At 48.1% G+C, this 26,921-nt stretch overlaps 2 protein-coding genes and 1 long non-coding RNA gene across 5 annotated transcripts in view; 1 reads left to right on the top strand and 2 right to left on the bottom strand.

Moving 5' to 3' along the window:
- The first annotated feature begins 1,562 nt into the window (after positions 1–1,562).
- On the top strand, positions 1,563–11,756 carry VSIG10L2 (V-set and immunoglobulin domain containing 10 like 2). Its single transcript, XM_072953811.1, is given in 11 exon segments — positions 1,563–1,644; positions 3,192–3,539; positions 3,790–4,065; positions 5,687–5,944; positions 6,482–6,730; positions 7,414–7,674; positions 8,975–9,265; positions 9,672–9,872; positions 9,875–9,967; positions 10,632–10,804; positions 11,130–11,756. Coding segments are annotated over 11 exon segments (2,574 nt in total). The 3' UTR covers positions 11,472–11,756.
- Positions 11,757–12,870: 1,114 nt separating this feature from the next.
- Positions 12,871–26,921, bottom strand: part of CDON (cell adhesion associated, oncogene regulated) — an 87,068-nt gene continuing 73,017 nt past the window's right edge. For all 3 annotated transcript variants that reach the window (XM_072953733.1, XM_006209866.4, XM_072953734.1), the window contains exons 19-20: positions 16,888–17,162; positions 12,871–16,281 (exon numbers count right to left, since the gene is read on the bottom strand). In XM_072953733.1, coding sequence (XP_072809834.1) covers positions 16,121–16,281; positions 16,888–17,162 — 436 coding nt within the window. In that variant the 3' untranslated portion in view covers positions 12,871–16,120. The remainder of the gene's footprint in view (positions 16,282–16,887; positions 17,163–26,921) is intronic.
- LOC140691054 (uncharacterized) lies at positions 17,185–26,832 on the bottom strand. The gene is made up of 3 exons (XR_012066498.1): positions 23,012–26,832; positions 22,631–22,925; positions 17,185–18,740 (listed from the first exon to the last, which is right to left on the bottom strand). It is a non-coding gene; the product is annotated as an uncharacterized lncRNA (long non-coding RNA).

Raw genomic sequence — 26,921 nt, 5'->3', positions numbered from 1 at the left:
ACTGCCTCGTCTGGAGACTGGGGAGACCCAAGGAGCCACTGTTTCCTCCCAGGGGACTAAGTTCTGTCCAGCCTCACTCATGGGCCTGGGTGAGGGCCCAGGAAAGCAGCAGAGTCAACACGCCCTGGTACACGGTGGCCAGGAAATCAGTGTTTACCAGATGGATAAGCAAAAACCCTGACAACATGGAGAAAGATTTTGAGTCTTCTTGTCGGGGAGAAGGAACTTAGTTCCACAGACCCCTGGTCAGCCCAGAGGGGACACAGCCCCAGGTGGATGGGGACAAACTGGAGAAGGCCCAATGGAGTTAGGACGGAGTGGGGGCTAAAGACCCTAAGGAGGGCACAGAGGAACCGCAGTTGAGAGAGAGTGGGACAGCGGTCTGTCCACTGTCCTAGGGCGAGTGAGAGGTCGGGAGTACCATGGCGAGCCTCGCCCGGCCAGGAGGAGCCTGCCTGGCTTCAGCTCTGACAGCCCCTGTCCTGGCTGAGCCCCGAGCAACCTGACACCAGATATCAGAGCTCATCTCACTGGAGTCCAGGAATCTCACCCTCCCTCCAACCCTGCCACCAGATAATGGAAAACTCTGACCTCATCTCAGGCTGCCCCTCAGACAGCTATGGCAGCAGGACATGCTAAGAGCGAGAAAGAGAGAGAGAGAGAGAGGGAGAGAGTGTGCTGGGATTCAGAGCACCCTGGATCCAGGAGACCTGGTCTCCATTTTAGCTCCAGGGGCCAGACTTTGCAGGTCAGATCTAGCTAGGAGCATGAATGCTGCTGGGCCGAATACACACACGTGTGTGTGAATTTCATAAGCATAAATAAAAGTATATAAAAAATGAATGTACAACTCAATGAACTGTAACCCTCAGCCAAGAAATAGGGCATCATTAGCACCCAAGAAGCCCCCATATGCTAATATGAACTATTCTTTTAATATTCACAATGATGTTTATAAGAAAGAAGATGTTACCCCCATTTATCTGTGAAGAAACTAAAGCTCAGAAAGGCTCAGAAATGCCCTAAAGTCCCATCAGTCAAGCTCAAACTCTGGATTTGTGTTTGACTCCAGGGGTCCTTCCAGCACGCCACCAGCTCCTCCCCAGGAAATGTGAGGGAAACACGAGGGGGCGAAGGGCGTCTAAAGGCATGTCTGAACCCTGACGCCCGTGGTCTGAGGGCTGCACGCGGGGGGCGCTGGGCAGGCGGCTGGACCTGACGAGGTCAAGGCTGTTTTCACCTCATGCTCGGACTCTCTAACTTTATGCTATTATTCAAGTGAAAAGTCAGGAGCTCGGGGTCTTCCCCTAGGTCTGGCCCAGCTGGATCTTGCCCTCCCCAGCTCTGCATTATGGGTGGAGAGAATCATCTGGTAGATAGGCCACCTGATATGGGGGCGGCGAGGGTAATAGGAGAGCGGGGGTGGAGGGGCTGAGAGGGCTGAGGTCGGCAACCTGAGACAGACCGCCCCCCATCCTTCCAGGGCCAGGCTTTGCTCTGGGGAGAGGGAGCCCGAGAGCCAGGCAGGAGCCTCGTGGGGCGGCCCCCCGGGAGACGGGGCCATGGAGGGTCAGAAGGCCCTCTGCGGGCCGCTCAGTCTGCTGCTGCTGGCGTCCCTCTGCCTGCTGCCTCCGGGGGCCTCAGGTGAGTGATGCTCAGGTCACCCCCCGCCACGGCGGCCCACTCCCCACTCACATCCTGTTACTTCTTCCCCTTTCTTCCTTGGGGTCCTCCTCTTGCACTTGTGTAGCTATTCAGTAAAGGCCTTTAACTTGGTTCGTCTGCTGCACGTAGCCAGCACGCACCGAGCGACCACCCTGTGCCAGGCCGGGGAGGCAGGGCCAGGGCGCAGAGGGCGCGCGCTTTGCCCCAAGGAGCCGGAAGTGACGCTGAGGGCCACCGTCGGGCTGGAGGCGTGGCGGGGCGGGTCACACCTGGGTTGGAGCTGGGAGCAGTGGGGAGGCCTGTGTGATAGTCTAGTGGAGAGATGCTGGTAGCATGGGCCAAAGCAGGGTCCGTGGTGTTGGAAAGAATGAGTTTCTGGGTTAAACATCTTCCTTCTGGATCAACTGAATATCAGAATCTTGCCTTTGATTCCCCGCCTCCAACTCCATGGCTGCCCCCTCCTCTTCTCTCTCTGGGGAGGCTGACAGCGGTGGGAAGAATCTGAGGTTGGGGGTTAGCCAGGGCTCCAGTCCCAGTGCCGCCACCTACTGCATGGTTCTAGATGAAGTGACTTTGTGTTTCAGAGTCAGGGGCCGGGGGGTGGTTGTTACAGTTAAGATCAGTAGGTGATGCATGTGAAGAGCCACCACAGGGCATGGCCTGGGGGCGCTCAGTCAAGGAAGCTAGTGTGAATGGTCCCTGTAGGCTTTCCTCTGACCCACTTACTTCCCTAAATGTGCTGGCCACATGGGGCAGAACGAGGGGCTCAGGCAGGTGTGGGGTTCTGTGCTGGGCCCTGAGCAGGAAAGACTGCCTGTTGCCTGCTTTTCCCACAATGACCGGTGACTCTCTGACTCCCTGATAGGCTGCGAGCTCCACAGGACAGGGACGAGTGGCTCATTTGTCACTGTAGCCCATGCCTCACAAGGAGCAGTTGCTCCATCCTTGCAAGGTGATGAAAGAATGGCTGCTGGATGGGCTGACGGCAGGCTGATGTCGTCTTCCCTTGGCTGCAGTAGGTCTGGAGTCCCCCCGGGAAGCCTTACACAGAGAGTGCCAGGGCCTGAACTAGCAGCGGCCAGGTAGATCCCCTGAGCCTCGGGGGTCATCTTCTGGCTGATCATCAGATTGACTTCTGGATGCTTGTTAAAAACACAGATTGCTGGGCCCTGCCCCACCCCTGGGTGGGGTGGGGATTCTGACTCAGTAATCTGGGATGCGGCCCAGGAATCTATGTTTTCATCAAGCTTTCCAAAAGGTCTGCTGGGAACCTCTGCTCTGGTCCATTCCCTCATCTCAAGGACCCCCCTCCCCGGCCCGCCCCTACAGCACAGCCAGACAGGAATCTCCATAGGCTCCCTCAGAAACCATCTCTTGCCCATCAACTCCAAAGGGCCTGTGCTGTCTTATCAAACCCTGCCCAACCAGCCTGCCTGGGGAACAATAAACAGAGGCTCTGGGCAGGGATAAGGGAGCAGGAGACCCCAGAGAAGCCCAGACAGCCCGCCTTGTCTCTCTGTCTCCAGGGCAGCTCCATCCAACCCGCAAAGCCCCCGAGGCGGCCCCCTCCATCCAAGGAGTGCGGGGCGGCTCCGTAGAGCTGGCCTGTGGCTCCCGGCCCGCCCCGCTGGTGGTCTTCTGGAGCTTCACCCCACTGGGCTCACTGATTCCCCGGCCTGTGGCCGTCACCAATGGAGCAGAGTCCAAAGTGGAGGCCGGGGCCTCGGCTCTGGGGGCCGTGAGTCTGCGGAACAGCAGCCTGGTGCTGGGGGAGCTGCGGGAGGGTGCCAGCGGCCACTTCCTGTGCCAGGCCCTGCACACGGCTGGCGGCCAGCTCCACACCACCTCCTCCTACCTCACTCTGGCGGTGCTGGGTGAGGGCTTCGCCAGGGACCAGGCTGACCTGAGCCGCTTTGCATGCTGCTTTGCATGTATTTGCATGTGCTTTCCGTGGTGTTCTGCTGGGCCCAGGTCCTACGGGAGTGAAAAGACCTGGGATCATGAGGAAGGGATGTTCAGGGCCCGGTGGGCAGGCCAGATCCCCGTCAGCAAGGGCTGGGCAGCCAGACGCAGCCAGGCACAGCCTGCGATAACAAACACAGGGCCTCTCCCTCCTCTGGCCAGTGCCCGTATCGAAGCCGCAGGTGCGGCTGAGCGACCCGGCCCCGGTGGAGGGGACCTCCGTGGTGGCCATGTGTGCAGTGCGGGAGGGCACGGAGCCTGTGACCTTTGCCTGGCAGCATCAGGCACCCCGCGGTCCTGGAGAGGCTCTGGTGGGGCCCACAAAGCGCCTACTCCAGCTGGACCCAGTCAACCGTACACATCTGGGCTGGTATGTGTGCAGTGCCCACAATGCCGTCAACCAGCTGAGCAGCGATGGCACCTTCCTGGATGTCATCTGTGAGTCTGAATGGTCGGGGGTAGGGGGCAGGGCTGGCACCCACCTACCCACCTGGGCTTGGCCTTCTGACACACCTCGGGGCTCCCAGGAGAGCCCTGGCCTTCCGAGAGGCTCCAGTAGGCAGGAGCTCAAGGCACTGTACCCACTGGCGCCAGACACGGCTCTAGTACAAAGGGTTTTCACCTTTTCAAAGTCATGGGCATACACTCATAGTCACAGTTTTACCCATGACTTCAGGGGTGGCCCAGAAAGTCTGCCTTTGACCAACTGAACCCCGAAGAAACACGGAGGGGCCACAGAGGGAAGAGAGGGCGGCAAGTTAGTACTAAGTCTGAGGCTGAGAGGCTGAAATTAGAACTCAGACAGAAGCTTGTCTTGAAAGCACGCATAGCAAACAAAGGATTACATCTCAGAAGACACAGAGAACTCCAGAACAACCAATATCGAAGAAACGATCCAATACAAAAGTGGACAGAAGACCAGAATAGTTATCTCAGTAAAGAGGAGAACACATGAGGCCAATTAACTTCCAAAAATTAAAAAAAAAAACAGATTTTAAATTTAAAAATGAAGAGAAATCAGGAGTTTGTGTGAAAAATGAAGACTCGTGTAGTCTGGAGCGGCGCTGTCCGGTACGGCGGCCACTCGTGTGACCGGAGCACTTGAGCTGTGGCCGAACCTCACTGAGATGTGCTCTGAGGGCACTGGAGTTTGAAGACTTGGTCTAAAGAAAAAATCATTGATGAACTTATATATATATATATATATATATATATACACACACACACACACACACACACACACACACACAATAATTTGATATTGATCATACATTGAAATCAATGAATATATTTGGTTAAGCAAAAAATATTAAAATTATTAAAACCTATTGGGGTTTTATTTTGTTTGGTTGGGTTTGGCTATTTTCCCTTTTTTAGATTTGGCCACTGGAAAATTTAACATATCTGTGGCACATGTGTATCTCTTGAGTGGTGCTGGTCTAGGGGATTTAAGGAGCCAGGACTCCTGCCTGATGATGTCCACGAATGATGGTGGTCTGTGGGAACTGTGAGCTGAGGGCTGTGGAGGAGACAGGTGAGCGGCTCCTGGGAGAGAGCAGAATGGAAGCAGGCAGAGAACTCGGTCTTCTCTGGGAATCAAGGGAGAGAGGGAACACAGGAGACAAGGGAAGGTGGTGCCCCACAGACGTGAGGAGGGCGGGCTGCTGGGATCATGCTCAGGGCATCTTCCCACCCTGTTTTCCTCCCTCTCGTCTGGAGGGACCAACCGACCCTGTCCCAAGAAACCTCTCAATCCCCAGCAAATAGGAAGGACTGGGCACCCAGCCTCTCTTCCGCCCAGCCAACTCTTGCCTGTCCCCTGCCTCAGCCCAAGCACTGGTCCTCCCACAGTCACAGCTGCCCTCCTGAGCTCCCACAGCCCAGGGTGCTCACCTCCACAGACCCTGATCCCCTACACTGGGCAGTGCCAATGGCCCCTGGAGTTCCTGGAGTACCTGGGGGTACATAACACATGCTCATTGGATGGTGCATGAATTCAGCGATGATTATATGAGGAATGAATACTGGGGAGGTGTGACAAGCCTTCCTTGCCCTCCAGATGGTCCAGACAATCCTGTGATCACCGTGGAGCCACTGGGTTTCACTGAGGAGGGATTTTGGGCCAGTGAGAGCTGCCTGGCTGCATCCAACCCACCTAGTCACTACGTGTGGCTCCATGACCACACTCAGATCCACACTGGGCCCACCTACATCATCGCCAGTGCTGGCCGTGCCCACACGGGCCTGTACACCTGCCTGGCCCGCAACAGCCGCCTGGACACCCGCACGCAGAGCACCATCCAGCTCAACATCTACTGTGAGTGTGTGGGGAGGGGCCACCATGGCTGGGGCCCCCACAGACCTGTGCTCTGGCAGAGTCTGAGGGGCTGGAAAGTGGTGTGGAAGTGGGAGGAGGGTCTGGGGAACCAAATGGAGCTACGGAGCATGGCGGGGGGCTAGAAAAATCACAGGAAGGGGCAGAAAGAAGGGAGGACCCTGCAGAGACCCCTCCCCAAAGGACTGTTCCCATGGCCCTGGGTTCTGAACTGAGGCGCAGAGAAGGGAAACGACAGTGAGGCATGTCCAAGGTGAAGAAGAGAAAAGGAGATGGGAGGCTTCCAAAGTGGGGGCCTCCGGGGGGCTTCCAGGATTCCTCAGGGACTCTGAACTCCTGCCCACACCCTTAGCCTTCTCCCTTGACCTGAGAGCTCAGCTTTTCCTTACCAGCCCCCCAAAGGGATCGCTCTTTTGCCGCTCATCCATTTCTCCCCTCCTCCCCTACCCTTGACACCTCTGGCCTCCAGGCCCCCAGCTGGGCAAGGGGGCTGCGATGCTCACACACTTCTCTACCCAGACCCCCCTGAGGGGCAGCCCTCCTGTACTGTGCTCCCCACCCTTGGGGCTGTGACTTTGGTCTGCTCCTGGCCCGGGGGGCTTCCGGCTGCGCAGCTGCAGTGGGGCGGGCCCCAGGGAACCAGCCCCACTGCCCTCAGCAACATCACCTGGAGTCACGTGGCCACCCAGCTCCCCAACGGCAGCGTCCTCACCTGCACTGGCCAGCACCCAGCCCTGGTACTGCCCGCCCTCTGCAGGATCACGCTGTGTGAGTGGACACAGGAAACAGCACGGCTCTGACATTCCGGCAGGGTAGTGGGCAGGGGCCGGGGAGAGCCCATGGGGCCCTGGGATCTAGGGCGGGACTCCAGACCACAAGCTCCAGGACTTGCCAGGTAACAAGTAGGTGGCAGCTCGCAGCCCAGTCCCCACCACCCAACTTTTCTGTCCAGTTCAGCCCAGGTCTCCACCCGCACTATAAGCTGTCCTCCTCATTTCGGGAGGTCTCGCTGTTCAGGTTTGTGGAGTCCAACCATCTCCCAGCCTCCAGGGAGGCGCCCATCAACCATACAATGTACTTCTACTGCTCAATTATTGTACGTTGGTCTTGAAATGTGCCTTCAGCGTTCTATCTGGAAATTTCTACCCGTCTATCAAGACCCAGTTTACATGCCATCCTGTCTTCAAAGTCCTCCTCCCTGAAGTCCCAGAGAGTTTGTCTTGCTGCCTATACTCCAGCACTCATCAAATCATAATTGTTTGCTTAGTGTCTGTTCTCACTATTTCCCTGCTGCATGGTCAGTCCTCAATAAACGACGAATGAACAAATGAGTGACTGTGTACGTGGAGGAATGAGCGAATGAAGCAATAAATGAAGGAGGGAGGGATGGATAAGCCTGCCAGCACATCCTCGTCCCTCGGGGTCACACTGAGTCCTTATTCTCTACCCAGGGGAACCCCTCTGGAGCCCTGCCTGCTGGACCACGGCCACAGTCGGAGACCAGGTCATCGTGCTGAGCTGTGAGTGGCCTGGAGGCGAGCCCCCTGCTGTGCTGAGCTGGCTTGATGGACAGCAGCGGCCCCTGGGCAGCAGCAGCTCCTCGCTGGCTGTCTACCTTCTGCCGGCCCAGGAAGACCTGGCTGGAAGCGAGTTCACCTGCCAGGGCGCTCACCCACTCAGAGTCCCCGACCCCAGCTGCCGGCTCCGGCTAGGTGAGTGGGGGCTACAGACCAGTTCTGGGGCCGGGTGGGAGGAGCAGCCCTTTGGAATCAGGAGGAGGGGCTCTGGGGACAAGGGGCTGTGCTAGAAAGCAAAATGAGTCAAGACACTGTGTCACCTATGTCCCAGGGATTCGAGTTTTTTGATCCATAAAATCAGGAGGGGCTTGGTCTAAGTCTGTGTTGCCCAATAAAAACATAATGTGAACCATATTTGTAATTAAAAATTTTCTAGTAGCCACATTTAAAAAAGTAAAAAGAATCAGTGAAACATTTTAGTAGTTGCTATATCCAATATATATTACCATTTTAATATGTAATAATAAAAATTATTAATGAGATATTTTATTCTTTTTTTCCAACTATCTTCAAAATTGGGTGTGTGTATTTCCAGTGACAGCACATCTCAGTGAGGACTGGTCACATTTAAAGGCTCGGCAGGCACACATGGCTGGGGGCACCGGCTAGCTGGGGAGGGGTTCTGTCTCCTTCATTTGCATCAATTTGCATGAGAGATGCCTGATTATGTTCTTGACTTGCATTAGTGTTTCAGGTGCCAGAGGTCTCTTCCTCTCTCTCTCACTCCCTCTGTTTTTGGTCTGATTTTTTTTTCTCTGTCTTCATCTGGCCCTGCCAGGCCTATATTTGGCAACTCAAGAAAAAAAGAATTAAATATTAAAGTAAAAATTTTAGAAAAGCAAACAGAGAAGCTGTCACATTCGACAATTCTCAAAATGATTTACATCTTGGTCTCCAAAGGCTTGGTGACTCGCGTGTTTTCAGAGAGGCCCACCACCCGAAATAGTTCCCTCTTTTATTACTCAGTCTCAGGGCTGGAAATTCCATCATAGGAGATTGACTGCCACCTGAAACTCTGGGTCTTTAGGAGTCAGTCCATAAAAACTAAGCAGTTGCTATGGGCTCAGCCCTGTGCCCAGGGTGGGGAGGTCGAGCGGGAGAAGGAAGCCCTGCGCGGGTGCTGGGAGGAGGAGGTGAACGCAGAGATGAATAGGGCAGGGCCCCACCTGAAAGAGCTGTCCTGGGGTCGGGTGGGAGAGGAGCCTGGAGAAAGACTCCTGCTGTCAGGAAACCTCGGAGCAGATGGGGATAGGAATCTGGCAAAGAACCAGAGCCTGAAAGAGGAGGCAGACCAGCCCAAGACAAGTTTCACTGTCAACTCCATGGCCCGTCTCCTCTCTCCTCTCCTACCCACTCCACTGCTGGCCAGCACCTGACCTCCAAGCCTTCCCACCAGCTTGGGCATCTTCCAGTCTTACCCTCTCTGTCCTTGCAGAAGCTCCGCAGCTGGCAGTGGCTGAGCCCCGGGTGTCGGTGCTGGAGAGGGGAGAGGCCTGGCTGGGATGTGCCCTCCTGGGCGGCACGCCACCTGCCCAGCTCCTCTGGCTGGGACCCCGGCGACAGCAGGTGGAGCCAGGCACCTCGGGATTCTCGCTGCACCCTAAGGGCGCCCAGCTCCGCCTGAGGGTCCGGGAGGCCGACCCAGCACACCGTGGGGGCACCTACCAGTGCGTGGCCCGGAGCGCCTTGGGCAGCTGCCGTCAGAGCGTCCTGCTGGAGGTCCTGAGTGAGTGTGTGTGAGGAGGGGGATGGGGAGCCTCCAGCCAGAGCCCTTTAGGTGGGAAGGCACAGGGATTCCCTGCTCCAGAGCTTGGGCACCGTATCTTCTCAGGCACAGACAGGCCGTCAACGACACAACCCTGGGTATGGCCGTGAATGAGATGCACTCGAGCGCGGGCAAACAGAAGTCCCTGAAGTCCGAATAAGCTCCCTTCCCTCGGGTTGCCGATGAGGACACTGAGGCCCAGCGTGCAAGTCTACGGGAACACAGACCAAAGCTACACTGAAGTGGTCAAGTTTAGAAAGCCCGGTTTCCACCCTACCAGCTTTCTCTCAACAAAGTCGTAATAGGCACACATACCCACGCGGTTGCGGGCGTGCACACGCCTGTGTGTGTCCCACCCTCACCCCAGGATGCCCGGCTCCCCCCAACGTCACCATCAGCCGCCTGACCCACGGGAGGCGCCGGAGAGAGGTGCACCTGCAGTGGGCCATTGAAGGCCCCGGGAACGTGGCGGGCTTCCTGGTGCAGCGGAGGGCCAGCGCCCCAGGCCTGGGAGCTGGGGCCTGGGAGACAGCAGCTGGTGACATCGAGCCGGAGAGCAGGGGCCAGCGCTGGGGGGCTTGGACCCGGGGGTCCTTTACGCCTTCCGTGTGCTGGCTCTGAACCAGCGCACAGCTGGACATCCCTCTGAGGTGAAGACACCAGGTGCTGGGCTAGCGCCGTGGATAGACGCACCTTTTCTCCACAAACCTGAACCCCGGGACCTCTTCCTCTCTGCAGGGCATCCCCTACTCTGTTCCTTTGCTTCCTTCCTACTGAGTCCCTCCATCCCCAGCTTCTGTCCTCTTCCCCATCCTCCCCTCAGGTTATCCCCTCTGCTGGCCTTCCCACCCCTCCCTGGGGGTCTCTGAAGGACCAGGCCTAGGGGTAGGAGCCACGGTCCAGCTTGAATCAGAAGTAGTAGGGAAAGGGGAGGCCCAGGGGGCCCGATCCTATGCCTCAGTCTCACCTGCCGGGGCACAGGTGGGCTCTGAGCTTCCAGCTGCTTTCTCCATCCTAGGAACTCCTTGCATCACGGCATCCTTCCCTTCAGCCCCAAGAGTTCCCTGGAGAACTGGCCTGCTGCCTCCTGTGCTAGGAACACGGGCCTTGGCTGGGGACTCAAAACCTCCAGAGCACAGGCACGCAGAGCATCTCCTTCCTGGGGAGAGCCCTTGTCTCCAGATTCTTTGGGTCAAGCTTGCTCTTATCAGGTGGAGGGGGAGCCAGATGAGCAGGGCCTGGCCTGCTTGGTGCCCCATGAGCCACTGATGCCAAGTTCAGCAGCAGCTCTAAACCTACCCCGTTCAACCAGCGCTCTCCCTCCTAGCGGACCCCCCCTTCAGTGCCTACCCTGCGGTGCTGGGTGCGGCAGGCACAGGAATGGTGGTGGCAACGGTGGCCTCTCTGCTGGTGTTCCAGTATGCTGCCCGGCACCCGGAGACTTTCCCCCGTAAGCAGGAAGCTAAAGGGCAGGGTTGCTGGACCCCATCAGGCGGCCAGGTCTAGACCGATCCCAAGAAGACATGAGGACACCCCGGGGCAAGGAATCTAGGCTCTTCCTTATTTGTGGCCTCTCCCCAGTGCTGGATGTCCCTCAGAGCTCCAACCCGAACCTCAAGCATCTAGCACCATCCCCTTCCAGTTTCCTGGGTCTTGGGGAAGGGAGGGTTATTCTCCTGGGACCTATGCTGGTTGTTCAAGAAATTGCACGTCTTCCTCTTCTCCCTTCAGGTCTTGGACTGTTGCTTGCTCCCATGTAAGTGTGGAACCCCAGCCATTCTAGGGGTGAAGACTTTCCTCTGACTGGAACGGAAGGCTGGGGAAGTCTGTCACTGATTTTACTCTCCCACTTCACCCTCAGGGAGCGAAGTCACCCCTGTTGGGGTTCAAGGGGAGGCCCCGAGGCCACGGCACGTTAAGCCCAATTTTATCCCAAAGAAGATTTCTCATGGTAAAGGAGAGCAGCCCCGAGTCTCCTGCAAGATGCTCAGTCTCTCTTGTCCTCTGGGAACAATCTGGGACACCTCCGGGGCATCTCTCTCTCCTTCGCTTGTGTCTGTTCTTTGTAGGCACTGAAACACCATCCACCAGCCCAGGTTCGGATCCTGCACAAGAATCCCAGGACCCTCCAGTAAATGTCACCATCACAGTGACTGCAACGCCATGAGGCCCCAAGGAGAAGAGGCAAACTTGCCTAATGGAGACGGTGAGGGATGGGAATATCCCCTGTCACACATGATCTTAAAACCAAGGTAGCCAAGACCCCAACTGCCTTTTCCCACGGAGTATCCAGCATTTATATCCAGCGCAAGGCTCAGCTGCAGGGCCTCTAAATGACTTGGTTACAAGAGGGGTCCTCACTCAGCTCGTGGAAGACCGCGGTGGAAGGACAAGGAAGACACGCTGTGTGAGGAAAGACCAGTTGGCTGCCCGAGGGCAAGTGAGAACCGTGGTGCTGGGCGCACCGCCCGGCGCTGTGGGAGCAAGCTGGCCGCTTCCGGACAAAGCCCGTGAACCGAGCGATTCCTCAATAAATCATTCGTGATGCTCTCCCTAGCGGAGGGTTCTTTCAGTTAGTCCCAGGTTTTCCTGCTGAAGGGAAGCTGGGATACAGGAAGCAAGATACGCAGGCATATCTTCAACTGTAGGGAAAGATATATCTTCTAGTTCTTAACTTTCCAAATCCCACGTCCCTTCCCCAAGAAGACAGGCTTCTATTATGGGACCCTGCTGGCTGGTAGCAGAGCCAGGTGCCAGTCCCAGGGTCTGTCTCCCTTTTTACCTTGGGTGTAGGAACATCACTGTGTCTGCCGTGGTCAGAGGGACTCGCAGTCGCTGGCCTCCAGACTCTGTGCCAACCAGACAGGACGGGGTTCTTGCCACCAGACTCAGGGAGCTGGCTGACAGGGGACCCGGGCTGGCCAAAGTCACACTCTGTCAGCCGCCAGCATGACTCACTGGCTCCGAGCGTGTGTGCCTGACATCTGGGTGAAACACAAACGCGCGCTTGTTCGGCTGCCTAGAAGACTCAGCAGAGCTGCCTCCCAGGGGGCTCAGATGAGAAGAAACAGCGCGAGAGCCAAGGGATGATCTTGCCAGGAATGAGGAAAGTGGCGCCTGGGAGGGGACGGAAAACGGACGGAAACTAAGTTCGTCTTCGGTTCTCACAGATCCAGACTTTATTAGAAGAGGGGTTTCAAGTTCCCTCAGAGCTCTCAGGACTGGGGCTGAGGTTCAGCGGAGGCTCACAGAAATCTGAGGCATACAAGAAAGCCCCACCCCAGGCAAAGGTCCCTCTTGGCTTTCTGGTCAAAGAGGCCCAGATATTGATCTCTTTTAGAGCAGTAAAGCAAAGCTGCTTCTTGAGGCTAAATTTCTACCCCAGGGTCCACATGGACATGGCTCTAGGTGAACAGTAAAAACAGACAAGGTCTGAGAAGGGATCGCTCTTCCCATCCTCCCTCCCCCTTCTCCTTGCTTCCTTCCGTAGAAATACTGAACTTCTGGGTGTAGGTATGTCCCCAACCTTCCCATAAAACACTTGTCCTAGATCCTCTGCCTTCAGGGCCTGAATCTCTGCAGTTAGAACCAAAGGGATTAACTCACTTGGGTCTTGGCTGTGCAGAGAGGATGTTCAGGGGAGGACAGGGGTCCAAAGAATTTCAGAGTAAGACATACACCCGCCCCAATCACAAGCTATAGGCAGTTTTGCAGAAACAGGGAGCATTAGAGGGTCCTCATCTTCACGTGCACCTCTCCATGAAAGCAGCGTTCTCTTTTAATATAAAATCACACCAACCAAGTAAAACCTGTCAGAGCTACATCATTTCAAATATGTACAATTTCAAACATAATATTACAACTTTAAGGAAAATAAAACATACTTTTCAATATGATACAAAAACATGCATCTTAAAGTCATTTGCTTTAAAAGAGAGCTACACAGGTGAAATTCAGTTACAAAATTAACTTCTTGGCAGTACGGTAGCTGGAATGAGATTTGCGTCACGCTCAGACTGCTAAGGGTGTATTCGTCTCTGCAGACTCGGTCAACAACAACAAAATCCAGGAAGAAATGCTTTTTTCAAAAGACCACTTCAAAAGGCTTAAAACATTGCCATTTCACTTACATCCTACACAGCACCTGTCCCCAGACGATCAGTGCATGACGAAAGGAAAATAAAAGAGTGGAATGACATGGCAGGAGTCGGGGAAGTTTCCTGCTAAAACAGAGACTCAGAGAGTTCAGAGATGAGGAGCATGAAGAGCCTGACCAATCGCAGGGTCACTAAGCTGAGAGGTCAAGTTCCCAGGGGGTGAAGGGTGAGAAACGAGGGCCCCGGGAAGACCAGGTACCAAGCACAGCGTTCCGCCCACGGAGGACAGAGGGCAGCTTCTCTGGCCGTGGAGTCTGAGCATCAGAGGAATCCCATGGCGGGGAAGGACCAGGGCTTACAGAACTGGACCGGGTTCCATCAGAAGAGTGAACCCGAGTGCTTTTGGAAAGCAGTCTGGAAAAATGGAAGGAGCTCAGATTATGGCTCCAGCTAAGTTCAAATTCAGGCTCTCTGTGTGACCTGGGGACTTTATCACCTACTCTGTAGATCTGTCTGAACAGTAAGATTTGAGATAGCAGTAATGAGCACTGAGCATGGCGCCTGGTACACAGCAGTGACTCCATGACGTTAGTGCCACCTCCCACACTGTACTGTCCTCTGACTTCCTGGCAAGGGACAGTAGGTAGGACGCTTTGTAGTGACTGTGCAGGGCATAAAAGTTCAGAACAACCGTGGTTAGAGCACTCATAACTCCTAAATATGAAGGCAATTTATATATATATATATATATATATATTTATATTTATATATCTCAATATATAAAGGCATTTTTTATAAATAAAATACAATAAAAGGGATAACACTTAAAACAGCGTTACTAATAATATAAATAAAGCAGTCCACAATGAGATTGCCCTAAAGGTAAAGTCATTTTCTCTTCCTAGTGGACAAATCCCATATTTAAACTCAATCTTTAAAAGCAGTTTATGACCTAAGGCTCACATGCTAATACACCTCTGTTTCCTGAATCAAAATGACTGCCTACAGATATTTACTCCCCAGTTTCCTACAACTCCCTTAATGACTGCATCTCTGTAGCTTGACTGGCAGATACAAGGTATGTTTCCATCTTCTGTGTACTACAACTTGGTGCTTTGCCAGCCACAGAATTAAGGGATAAAGCTACCCCTCTCCAAAGCTAACTGCATCTAAGCCACATGAAGAATCAATCCAGTAACTAGTGGCATGCACTTCTGGAATGGAGAACTTGTCTCTGCAGCATCCCTGATACCCAGCTATGAGACTGTATTCACTACCTTCTTCTGGAAGTCAGCCTTGCATAGAGACCCAGCTTAAAACACAGCACATCCCACTAACAGTTGTACTAAGATATACAGACATGTGTAAGGAAATATTGATGCATTTATACAGAAAGTCGATTAACATAGTGTTCTAGTCTATTTCACTGCCATTGTTGGGAAACTAAAAATATTTTCATTTACACTGGAACTGCTGCTTCACTCTACACCACGAGAACTGTTTTCTGTTTCTTTCCCAAAGGGATGCACAATCCAAAAAAAAAAAAAAAAAGCAGTGATCCATAAAACTTGACTCAAGCTATTCAATACACTGAGAGTGTTACGTTGTTTTGTTTTAGATGTGGAGAAGAGAGCCTTCCAAGGGCAGCTGCAAATGTCCTTGTCACTCAGAGGTGGCAGTAACTGTAACTTAGGAGCTCTGCTACTCAAAGCTGTAGGTGCCTGCTGCAATGATGACATTCTGAAAAAAAGCCAGGACATTTCAAATCTCCCGATTCTTTTCTGACACTTGCATCTTCCAGGCACTGCTTGTGCGGGAAGCTAGAAAATGATGATTTTCTGGGGATGTGGCACCACGAGCACGTCCTATACTAATGGGAGAACTTCCGCCAAGACAGTCCCCCTGGAACCCTCCCCTTTCTCCTTAAAACGTGGATCTTTCTCTTCTAGTCACCACTTTAAAGTCTGATTTTCCTCCTACTCTTAGAAACAGTCAAAAAGAGCCCCATGGTGACTATTTTAAAAACTAATTTTTAAATTTTAGTAGGACTTGAAGGCATTCTTTTTCTCCCTGGCCTTGGCTCCCATTCTGCCTTCTGCAATAACCCAATCAGACATCAACCTCAACCATGTCCGGGACACTGTGACTAGTGCCTAGAAAATCAGACATAACATGTGTCCATGTGCAGACAGTCAACAGGTCAACTATCACCTCTGTGCAAGGCACTCATAAAATTCACAAGATACTGCTATTATAAACACAAAGCTACAACTGCAGTTGACTTCAAATGTTCTTAGGAAGTCTGACAACACGATATTGATAGACATGTTTCCATCAGAAAACTTCCAATGGCCTGTGCAATTAATTCCCTCTGGGCTGAATCAGCCAATAGATGGGGTCCTTGCAGGAGGAGCTCTGACTGTCACTGAGGCTCTTGGACAACATGGAATGATCCCACTGCTCTCAGATGACTGAAAACTCTGCAAAGCCAGGTTGTTTACTACTGAGGGGGAGGAAGGAGTAGGGAGGGAAACTTTTAAGGCATAAATAATATCAAAGGGCACACATTTTAAGATACATTCATATGACATTACCACTACAAAAAATAAATAGCAATTTTCTCTGATTTGAATTAATGTCCTTCACACAGTCCATCCCCAGGCCTGTTTTGTGCAGATACTGGCTTGAAGTGGGAACATGGCTAGTCACTTCCACATCCTCAGGTTTCCCGGGGTTGTTGAAGGACCCCTGATGGGCTGGCTGCAGGAATGCCAGGAGGAGAACACGTCTTTTCAGCACAGTCCTCTGAAACAGCCGGCAAAATAAGAGGATCCCAACTTAAAATTTTGTTTTCTGTTTCTGAATGGATACAGCTATCTCCTGAAAAACAGAAGTTTGGAAGCATTATGAAATGATAAAGGCTGATTTTTTTTTTTGAAAGTAGTCTAAAAACATTAGCTTGAGCAGCAAAGAAAGAATAATGAGCAAAATTAGAGCCTAGTTATGTTTAGTTTGAATTTGCGGGAGGTAGTAGGTTTAAAATAAAGTTGAGCTCTCATAAACATTTATTCATCTGAAGATTAAAGCAAACCCTTAAAAGCCCCCAAATCACCACCTTAAAGAAAGGCTACAATGCCAGAATCAACCCAAATGAAAAAAAAAAAAAAAAAAAGCCCAGGATCACAAAATGCACCTTCCAGCAAGTCTACTGTTCAGGTACAACTGAAAGCAAAGCCTGTTTGGATTTATTTTCCAAAGTGCAATGGGATTAATAGCCTGAGATGAAGGATGTGAATAATAAAATTTCAAAGAATTGTTTATCTAGTCAACTTTTTTTTTTAAGTATCCAATACCCCTCGCCCAGTATCTAAGGAATACATGTGTTGATCACCAAGAAAATATTCCAAAAGCATCTTCTTTCCTTATATAGTTCTTAGTTAACTGAAGACTATCTAGAAACTTAAGATATATAATGTCTTGCTGTACCTCTGTTGAACTCTGCTGTATCTTCCACACAATCAGAATTCATCTCCCTTCTACTGGCTTGACAGCAAATATGCTGAACAGGTCTCGGCACCACGTCATCTTTGATGTTCTCCTCAGGTGACTGACCACCGTCGGGGACGGTGGAAGCCAGACACACAGGCATCGTCATGTGACTGAGGGGCTTCATTTCCAAACCATCCGGGGGATAAGGTGCTACCACTGAGACCACGGGAAGGGGGCCACTGCTGAAGGTACTGTTGGTTTTGGTGAAACACCTACAAAGTGTAAACCAAAAGAAACAGAGTTGTGTCTAGAGAGATCAATAACTAAAATTCACTGATTTTGAAATACCAACTTCGTATTTTGAATTCACAGATGCTTAAGAAAGACTGGTGCTTAAAAATAACTGAATGATTCACTATGGTTTGAAATATCAAGATCTCAGAAATTAAAGTGAAATACAGCAGGAGAACGCATCAAAAGGCAAACCACTCAAGAACGTGATTGTATATGATGACCTAATCCTCCTGCTTCCTTTGCCTTAGTCCACTGCCGGAAGTCGTCTCCCATTTCATATTAACCAGCTCCTGAGTACAGCACGCAGAAGGCAAGGGCCATTTGCACTGGAAGGAATGGGGGGAGGGGGAAGAGGACAGAAAGCTAAGAAAGTTATGGCCACATGAGAGAAATGACCTTACATAAGCCAACAAAAACACACTGCTTTCAAATCAGGTACATTCCCTTTCACCCTTGGAAGAAACATTACAAGAATTAGACATTCAAAATATAGGTTTTATTATTTTTTTCTTTGCAGAATTAATTGCTACAATTTATTAGTACTGAGCATTCACTTGAATTCTTCCCTTGTATTTCCTGCTTTCCTCCAAGACAGGTGTTTTCTCTAATTTTTTTCCTTCTGTTCTTTAGACTGGATAACATCTAATGGTCTTCTAGTTCATTGACTCCTTCTTTCTTCTGTTGTCTCCAATCTGCTGTTAAGCCCAACCAGTAAATTTTCCATTCCATTTATTTATACTTTTCAGCTTTGGAATTTCCATTTGATCTTTTTTAAATATATAGTTTCTATTTCTTAGATGAAATTCCCCATGTGAATTCATTGTGTGTATATCTTCAAGACCTTGAGCATATTTGTAACAGTGCCTTTAAAATCACTGTCTGCTAGTTGCGACATCTGGATCATCTTCGGGTCTGTTTCTACTGACTTTTTTTCCCCTTGAGTAAGTATGACATTTTCCTACTTCTTCTTATGTACAGTAATTTTTTTTAAACTAGATTTTCTCCTCTGATTTTCTGGTTGTTCCGTTGGCCTCAAACTCCATCTTTCAGCACCTTCAGTTTGTGTTCTTGAGCCAAGACTGGAGAATGCCTTCAGGCAAAAATCCATAAACAATTATCTCCCATTGTCTCTCAAGGTTAGATTTATTCAGTTTCTTCCTGCTTCTGGTTATTCTCCAAAACATTCAGATTGTCCAGATTTCATCATTATTACTGACAGATGATCAAACTGTCTGTCATTAAAAGAAGCTGGAATTTCCAAAGTATATTTTTTATTTATAAAATTGGGAGTAAGTAAAGTCTGGAGAAGACATTTCATTGGGCTTCGACTTGAGCATGTTAGGTAGGAAATGTATAGGACTGACCAGTAGTATGCAGGAGTTAGGCATGTTAGGGAATAAAGATAAGAATTCTTTGGATTTCCAGCCTTTTAACATGGGATGGTATGCTTCTGGAGCATATAAAATTCATTATAAGGAAGTCCGCGCAACTGTTACTAGCATCTCCATTGGTTCAAGTTATTAGAAATACCAGATGCTAAGGGTGAAGATCAGAGCCTGAAAGAGAGCAAGACATCTGTCAGTAAACTAAATCCTTAATGTAAGTCAGTCAAACTTGCATTTCAAATAGAGAAATAAATTCACTATACATTGAGTAGACTTCAGATACCAGTCATCTGGACTGAAAGCAAAGTATGTCTGTCGGGTATTTATCCTGCACAGAATAATTTGACGACAGCTTTATCTAATATTACTGTGATTTTAACTTTTGGTAATACAGCAAAAAAAAAATTATACCCGATTCAGAGAAAACCTGTGTTCCCATGCAAGCCTTAAGCCAGTAAAAAGTGGAGGAAGCATGGGTATGGTCGGAAGTTTGTTGGAGCCTGATTCAGAGCACTGGCTAGACGGATCATGACTCCAGGAGAGCACGGCATTCCTTATTTGCTTGATTGTACATTTTATTCAACTCTGAACTCAATTTTTTTTTTCTGGGATGCTGGCAAGTATGACCACAAATCTCCTAGCAGCCATTTAAAATGATCCATGTTACCAGTCTCCTGTCATTAGTCTCTCCCCCTGTCTCAATACCAAGGGAACCTGAAAATTCCCCTCAATGTGTTCAATTCATGGGAATCCACAGACTCATCCAACATGTGAAGCAAAGTCAGAGGGAAAAAATCTTTTTGAATTCAAACTACTACTGATGAGAATTTAATGGATATTATCCATCTATATAAATAACCTTACCCAGAAGAACTCTTTATTCTAAAAACATTTGCTGAATATCTTCTAAATGTCAGACACTGTGGTAGACACTGAAAATGTGAAGGTAAACACAAGAGTTTGAGTTCCCAGTCTAGCAGAGGAGAACACATAAATAAATGGTTACAATATAATGTAGTAGGTGTTACATAAGAAGATATAGAAGACCCTGGAACACTCAACTTTGCGATGAGTTATGGATGTGTGGTTGATGAGAACAGAGCACTCCCCAAATTACCAGCTAGAGATGAGTGTGTATTTCTCTCTGCTATTTCAGACTCAAATGTCCTATAATTGAGGAAACTGCATTAGATCACAATTGTGGCATTAGTAAGAAGGATTCCGATGTCAAAACCAGAAATATCTCTGGTCAGAGAAATCTATACGGCTACCATGATTTGCTGGAAATAATTTGTAAAAAATTAAATTCCTGGCTTCGGGCTATGACTGATTAGTTTCTATCAGGACAATTCTCCTGCCAAGGACAACTAAAAAAGATGGAGAAATTTTAGCTTAAATCTGTTGAAGTCATCAGAGAGCTACCCCAGCACTTAAGTGGCTGAGAGTCCTGAGAAAAGGCAAATGTGAATTTCAGCATCACTTTTCCTCATGAAGCATCTGCCCATTTCAGGATGAAATACTGAGACATCAAGCAGGAAGTGGCAGCTAAGAAGTAGAACAGAGTTTCTGGCAGTTTCATGGGGCTGGGAAGGCAGAAATTGGAGTTCAGGGCCTGCCAAAGAGAAAAGGCCCAGTAAACACCCCAGGCTTTTCACTGGGACCCTTGAAGGGTTACACTGTAAAAATAATGGTGAAGCAGGAATGGATGAGGCTTTTTAAAAGACTGACACTCAGCATTCAATCAGCTCAATCCCTAACTGGGTTAAAATGATCTGCCTCTTGCCTCACTGCCTGCCAAAAGCAAAGTAAATTCTTTCTGCGGGAAGAAAACATCTTCCAGAGCCTCTGTGAGTTTTTATATACAACGTCCAGTATTCAGTAAAATTCCCAGGCGTATCAGGAGACAGAAACAAGAGAAAAATAAGTGATGCAGATATTGTTAGGAGGCAAAGACTTTAAAAGAACGGGGTGAAGACATTCAAGAAAATAGGTGACATGATGGAGACTGTCAACAGAGACCCACAGTCTAATAATAATAAAAATCTGGAGTTTCCAGACTGAAAAGTAGAATAATTGAAATTAAGAACTTCATATATGGTTAAAGTTAAATTGAATTAAATTTGAAAGAAATTAAATTTCTTAATACATGGGATTAAGAGCAAATTGAGCATAGATGACCAGAGGTTTACGGAACATGTCACCACACACTATTCAGACTGAAGCACAGATAGAAAAGGATGGAAAGTACAGACAGAAGTTTAAAAGACAAGCTCAAAAATATGTGCAGGCACATCTTATTTTATTACGCTTCACTTTACTATACTTAGCAGGTAATGCATTTTTTTTTTTTATAAGTTGAAGGTCTGTGGCAACCCTGATTCAAGCAAGATTTTTGGCACCGTTTTTCCAACAGCATTTGTTCACTTTGTGTCTCTGTGTCACATTTTGGTAACTCTCGAAATATTTCAAACTTTATTCATTATCATTATATTTGTTATGGTGACCTGTGATGAGTGACCTTTGACTGTATTTGTTCTGGGGTGCTATGAACACTATTGTCTTATTTTAATAAACTGCCACAGTCACCCCAACCTTCAGCAACCGCCACCTGATCAGTCAGCAGCCATTAACATCCAGGCAAGACCCTCCACCAGCAAAAAGATTACAACCCGCTGAAAGCTTAGATGACTGTTAGCATTTTTTTGTTTTTTAGCAATAAAGCATTTTTAAATTAAGGTATGTACAATGGGCTTTCTGACACAAAAGTTTTTTTTATTATGTGAATTGCTTTATTGAGTTATTCAATTTATTGCAGTGGTCTGGAACTGAACCCTCATTATCTCCAAGGTTTAGCTGTACACTTGGAGTCTCTCTGAAAGAGAGAAAAGAGAGAATGGGACAGAAGCTATATTTGGAGAGACAAAGGCTGAAAATTTTCTAAAACTGATGAAAGTTTGAGTCACAGATTTAAGAAGTTCTATGAACCCCAAGCAGAATAAATACAAAGAAAATTATGCTCCTGAATGTGAATAATTGAACTGCCGGAAGCAAAAATGCGAAATGAAAATCATGAAAGCAGCCAGAAGAAAGAGATTGTCACCTCAAGAGGGAACAACAGCTGTACAGGCGGTACTTCAGCAGAAGCCACAGAAGTGACAAAACAATGAAACGACATCGTTAAAGCACAAACAGAAAGTTACAAATTTAAGAAACAGTAATAAATATCCTTCAAAAAGGAGGATGCATTGAAGACATTTCGAGACCTTGGAGAATGTGTCACTCTCAGACCTGACTATGAGAAATACCAAAGTGAATTTTTTAATTTGAAGGAAAACGAGTACTAGCAGGAAAAAGCGGAGGAAATACAGAAAGGGATGAATAGTAACAAAGGTACCACTGGGAATTCTGAATAAATACTGACTGCAAAAAACAGTAGTGTCTCAGAGGGTTTTAAATGTTGGTAGAACTAAAGCATATGATGGGAGCGGGGAGGGTATAGCTCAGCGGTAGACTGTGTGCTTAGCATGCGTGAGGTCCTGGGTTCAGCCCCTAGTAGCTCCGTTAAAAAAATTTTTTTTAAATAAATAAGCCTAATTACTTCCCCCATCCAAAAAAAAAAAAAAAAAGCTTAAAAAAACAAAACTTGTTGAAGAGAGTGAAAAAATAGCACATACCTGTATATACTGGCATGCATAAAGAAATGCATTCTTGAAAAAATACATAAATAAAGCAAATGACAAAAATAACCCAAAACATTGGAGAAGGAATTGGAGTCAAAGTGTTCTAAAGTATTTTATTGTCTAGGAAGTGACAAAAGTAGAAATATATATTAAATGAGCCTAATTCAGGTCATAATATCCAGCAGCACATCGTAAATGGCAGAATAAATGTTGAATAAATAGATAATAAACATTAGAACATCATATTATTTTAATATCCTTTTCATAAGTAAAATTGTTTTCAAGGAGCAATAATTCAGCTAATTAGTCAAAACACCTTATTAAATAGACCGCACCCAATAAGACACACAGATTAAAGTGAGAATGAACACATGCACTTACACACTTCAAGATCTCTGTACCACAATAGTAGTTCTCTCTGTCTTTGTTCAGTATTGGCTCTGGTTTTTCTTATATCTGGTTGGCTTCAAAGTTGTCTGACAAACGTCAGCCTTCTGGAGGACGGGCAACGACTGACCTCAGTGTCAGAGAAAGCTCTTAGAACAGTGAGACACGGAGCACAGTCAGGCACGTGATGAAATCCCCAATCGTGATGCTGTGAAGCAAACTAAGGGAGCTTCTGCCTTGCTGTTCCATCTCTGCAAGAATCTGGGAGAAATACAAAGGTACCAGAAACCTGAAAGGCAAAAAAGGATCAGGTCTGAAAGAGAAGTTTTCACCTAAAAGAAGTAAAGTTAAGCTGTAGGAAAAAAACATACTTACCAGAATTTGAAAAATCAGAGCAATTCCCTAAAGACAAAATATTATAAATTAATAATTGGCTTATATAAATCTAACAGGAATGAAATTCATAATGTTGACAAAAATAATGGAAACTCACCGGACAGGAAGATGCCTTAAATTCTTCTGTTGTTTCCTTCCTTTTTGTTTTCTTTTTTTTTTTCCTGCTCATTTCTTTAATTTAAAGCAAAGGATGAGATTTTTTCAAACGAAGTCTAAGGGCAGTCTCACAGTCTGAGTATAAAGTACTCTTGTGAGGGTGGCAGTGATGGTGAATTACATGGATGGGACAGGACAGAAGGAATGGTCAGGACAGACGGGCCAGGCCAACCACAGTGGGTGGTAATCAGTGTGCTGACACTTCACCTCATGTTTTGTGCTGGGAGTTAGCAAGCAGAATAAACACATACATGTTTTAAACGAAATTACAGACATTTAACAAGAGTACAATTTCCTATTACATATTCTCGAGCATGTATTTTTCAGGTAAATGATACAGGAAACCATAGCAGTGTTGACTCTTATTCCAAATTGTGACTCAATTAACAGGGTGAGGTTGACAGTCAAATCCTCATTTGAATTAGATTGTTAATGTGATTATAACCCAAATTTCAACATGATAAACCAAACTGATTTAAGATTTTCTAGTACACGTAACCCTAACACATAACCATCGGTAATTAACCACGTAGATAACCAAATGTAAGTAATTCAGTCGCATTACTTTTAGTTCCCTTCCGGATGCCTACATGTGTCAGCGTAAACATGGCTTTAACTTGGAGGTCACATGCTAAGACAGAAGCAGAGAGGACAGAGCCTATAAAAAAGGAATATACTGCCTGTCCTAAATGTACTAAGTACACAGTAAGTGAAACAATTCTCTTGCTGATAATGCTTTAATTAAAAGCAATCAGATCGTCACAAAAATAACGGCTGCATATATGTAAACTTAAGAGACCCAGCTCTACAGGCAGTGAGAGAAAAAAGGCAAACGTCTGTGTGCCTGCGAACGTGTGCCATTCCTTAAGGCGCTCTGACGATGCACACCTTAGTCTGTGATTTCACCGCCTCAGGTTTCTCAAACCACCCTTCAACTGCAGTTATTCCTGCAGGCTTCAGGTGGAGTGAAAGTTCTCACTGAGTTGTCTCTGGCTCCGTGAAACGACTTTTCCTCATTTTAAGTTTAAAAACACTGAGTGAATAGAGTCCTGCGCGTCTTGCCACACGCAGACCTCTGTGCTGCTCTGCAAGCGCGCAGGCGGCCTGGGACCTGGCCATTTATTACTAAGGTGTCTTTCAGTAAACAGGAGAGGCCTGTCTGCCCAAGCTGTAACATAGGAGAATGGCTACTATAGTGTCATAACAAAACAATATTCTTTAACCAACGATCGGAATAGCACAGACTGAAAAAAATGAGACTAGAATCGCAGCATAGGATTGTGCTTAGAATATGGTGCTTTAATATTTGAGTAAACAGATTTTGGACATTCCAGTTAAACCATGTAGCACCTCTGAAATACTTTCTAGAGACGTATCCCATTTCTGATTACACAGCTGAATATTTGTTAAGCATGATTATGTACAGAATTACTCTGATTAGATAATTATATACCTTTTGCCATAAGTTTCCTCTTTTGATTACCCCTGCAGGGCAGGGATAGCCATGAATCTCTCGGATGCGCGATACTTATTTTTGTGAATATGTTTCATGGATGTCTTCTGAAATAGTCACATCTTGGTGATGGTTTGTTTTAATACTCAGCTCACCCCTGCTGTTCCCTCTTGTCACTGTGCCTGTCATTTTGCTGACCTAGCCCTTATGTTCGGGAAGTCATCAGTTACTGTGTAATAGAAGCCTGAGGACACTCTTCCAGGGCCTTGGTGGTCCTCCACCCTCACTGCACACTTTGTGTTGGATGCTGCAGTGATTCCAGCCTTAGAGTGGGAGTTTCCTTTTGGCAATTAGTTTATTGTTGACTGTCACACAATAGGCATGTCACACAATACATGTCGGGTATAAATGAGTGAGTACACAATACTGAACGTGCCAAGCTCTCTCACACACACTCTTACAAATAAAAGACCAATGGCACTATTCTAACCACACGACGCCCTGACAACAGTCCCGGGTCTCCATATGAGAAGTAGGAGATACGCAACTTCCCCAGAAAGGAAGGGACTGATCCACTTTAAAAATCAGACATCGCGCTTGGAATTTTTTTCCTTAGGGGATCAGGTAGATTACTATACATGGAAGATGTAACAAATCTTGGGCTTTGTGGGTTTCCCTCCTCTGGTTTCACGGCTAGTTGTGAAGCAGCGGGGTAGTCAGGGAGGGGAGGCGGGCTGAGTCACAACACAGTAATCTGCTGGAGGGATGAGTCTAGGTGTCCCAGACAAGTAGCTGCTTCCATGCTTAAACCCACCGGGCAGACTAAACCCTGGGCCTGGAAGAAGCAGCACTATAATGAAACGCTGTACTCATCTAGGGCACACTGAGTTCCTCTGAGGATATCCGACATCAGTGGAAGGTTTTGAGTTGGTGAAAGAGCGCCCCCGAACCCAGCAATACCCAGACCTTTCGGGTGATCATTATGTAAAGACTCGGAGGCCGTTTGTAACGTCTGTGCTTCCTAATGCACTGTTCCCAACAGTCTGATTTCTCCTCTTGACTATCAGCCACGTACAGCTCGTACTTCTGTTTTCCCAGGTGGATTACATACACTTTCCAAGCTGATTTTCACTTGGCTGCTTCCTGCCCATTTCCAAGCTCTCCAGGACCCTTAAAGTTAATTTTTCGTTCCTTCCTGATGGGACTGCTCAGTTCGTTCATCTGTGAATGTCATTAGTGTCCTCTCTACTCTTTTACAAATTATCAAGACTGATGGTAAACAGGGCAGATTTAATGTCAATCCCTTCCCATTAAACTATCCAAGCAATTGACAAACCCCTTTTGATTACTTATCCAGAACTGCACGACTGCCTTTTGAACTGAGGAGAGGAGAAGAGTAGAAAGCTTTTGGTTTATTTGATTAAAAATCTGTTTAACCCTTCAAATGCCCAAATTGCAAAGGACTTTTCAATCGAGTCTTTCGTGTCGAGGACTGGCTCCCTGAAAAGCTGCATTAAATATGCTTCTTCCTAGCTGTTCACAGGAAGCCATGACATACTACTCTTAAACCTGAAAGGGGTTCGAATGGACTGAACACAGTGAGGCAGGCAGTTCTTTACAAATGCCACAAAAGCTCTAGAATCCAGTGAAACTCCACAGATTGCCACAGTGCACACTCCTCTCTTAGCTGTCCTTGAGTTTTCATATCAGTAAGCCAGCTTAGACAAGTAAAGGCAAAGTTTTCTCCCCAGGTAGTTATTACTGAAATAGAGGGATGATAAAACAGGCCTAATACTGGCAGTAGGTTGCCTCTTAAAAGCCCACTCCAGGAAATACATTCACGTTTAAACCTAAGGTAGAAAAAAATAGCCTGGAGTGGCAGGCCACAGTGCAGGTAAGATTCCGCGTGGAAGGGCCCTCAGCAAGCCTCCGTCGGTTCGCAGGCATCTGAGTAGGAGAGCCGCCCTGGGTCAAGGTGACTTTGATGAGGCACCACGGGGATGACTTCCAGGTGTGTAAGGGGCAGATGGTTCTCTTCATTCCTGCAGTGTTTCTTCTCTCAGTGATCGCACCTGGTTACCTGGACACCATCCCTGACACCTCCTCTTCTGCTGCCCCTCAAACAATTACTAGTCTCTTTTTAAAAAATTTGCACACCCCACCGTCTCTCAAACCCACCTGCTTCTCTCCGTATCTACTGCAGCTATCCTAGTGCACTATAAATGGGATCTATTTTTGGTACAGGAATGTGATACCTCACCATAAAGATGATTAGCAACA

This window comes from Vicugna pacos, chromosome 33, assembly GCF_048564905.1.
Source record: "Vicugna pacos chromosome 33, VicPac4, whole genome shotgun sequence".
In the NCBI taxonomy this organism is placed as follows: Eukaryota; Metazoa; Chordata; class Mammalia; order Artiodactyla; family Camelidae; genus Vicugna; species Vicugna pacos.
This window is presented reverse-complemented; position numbering and strand designations above follow the sequence as displayed.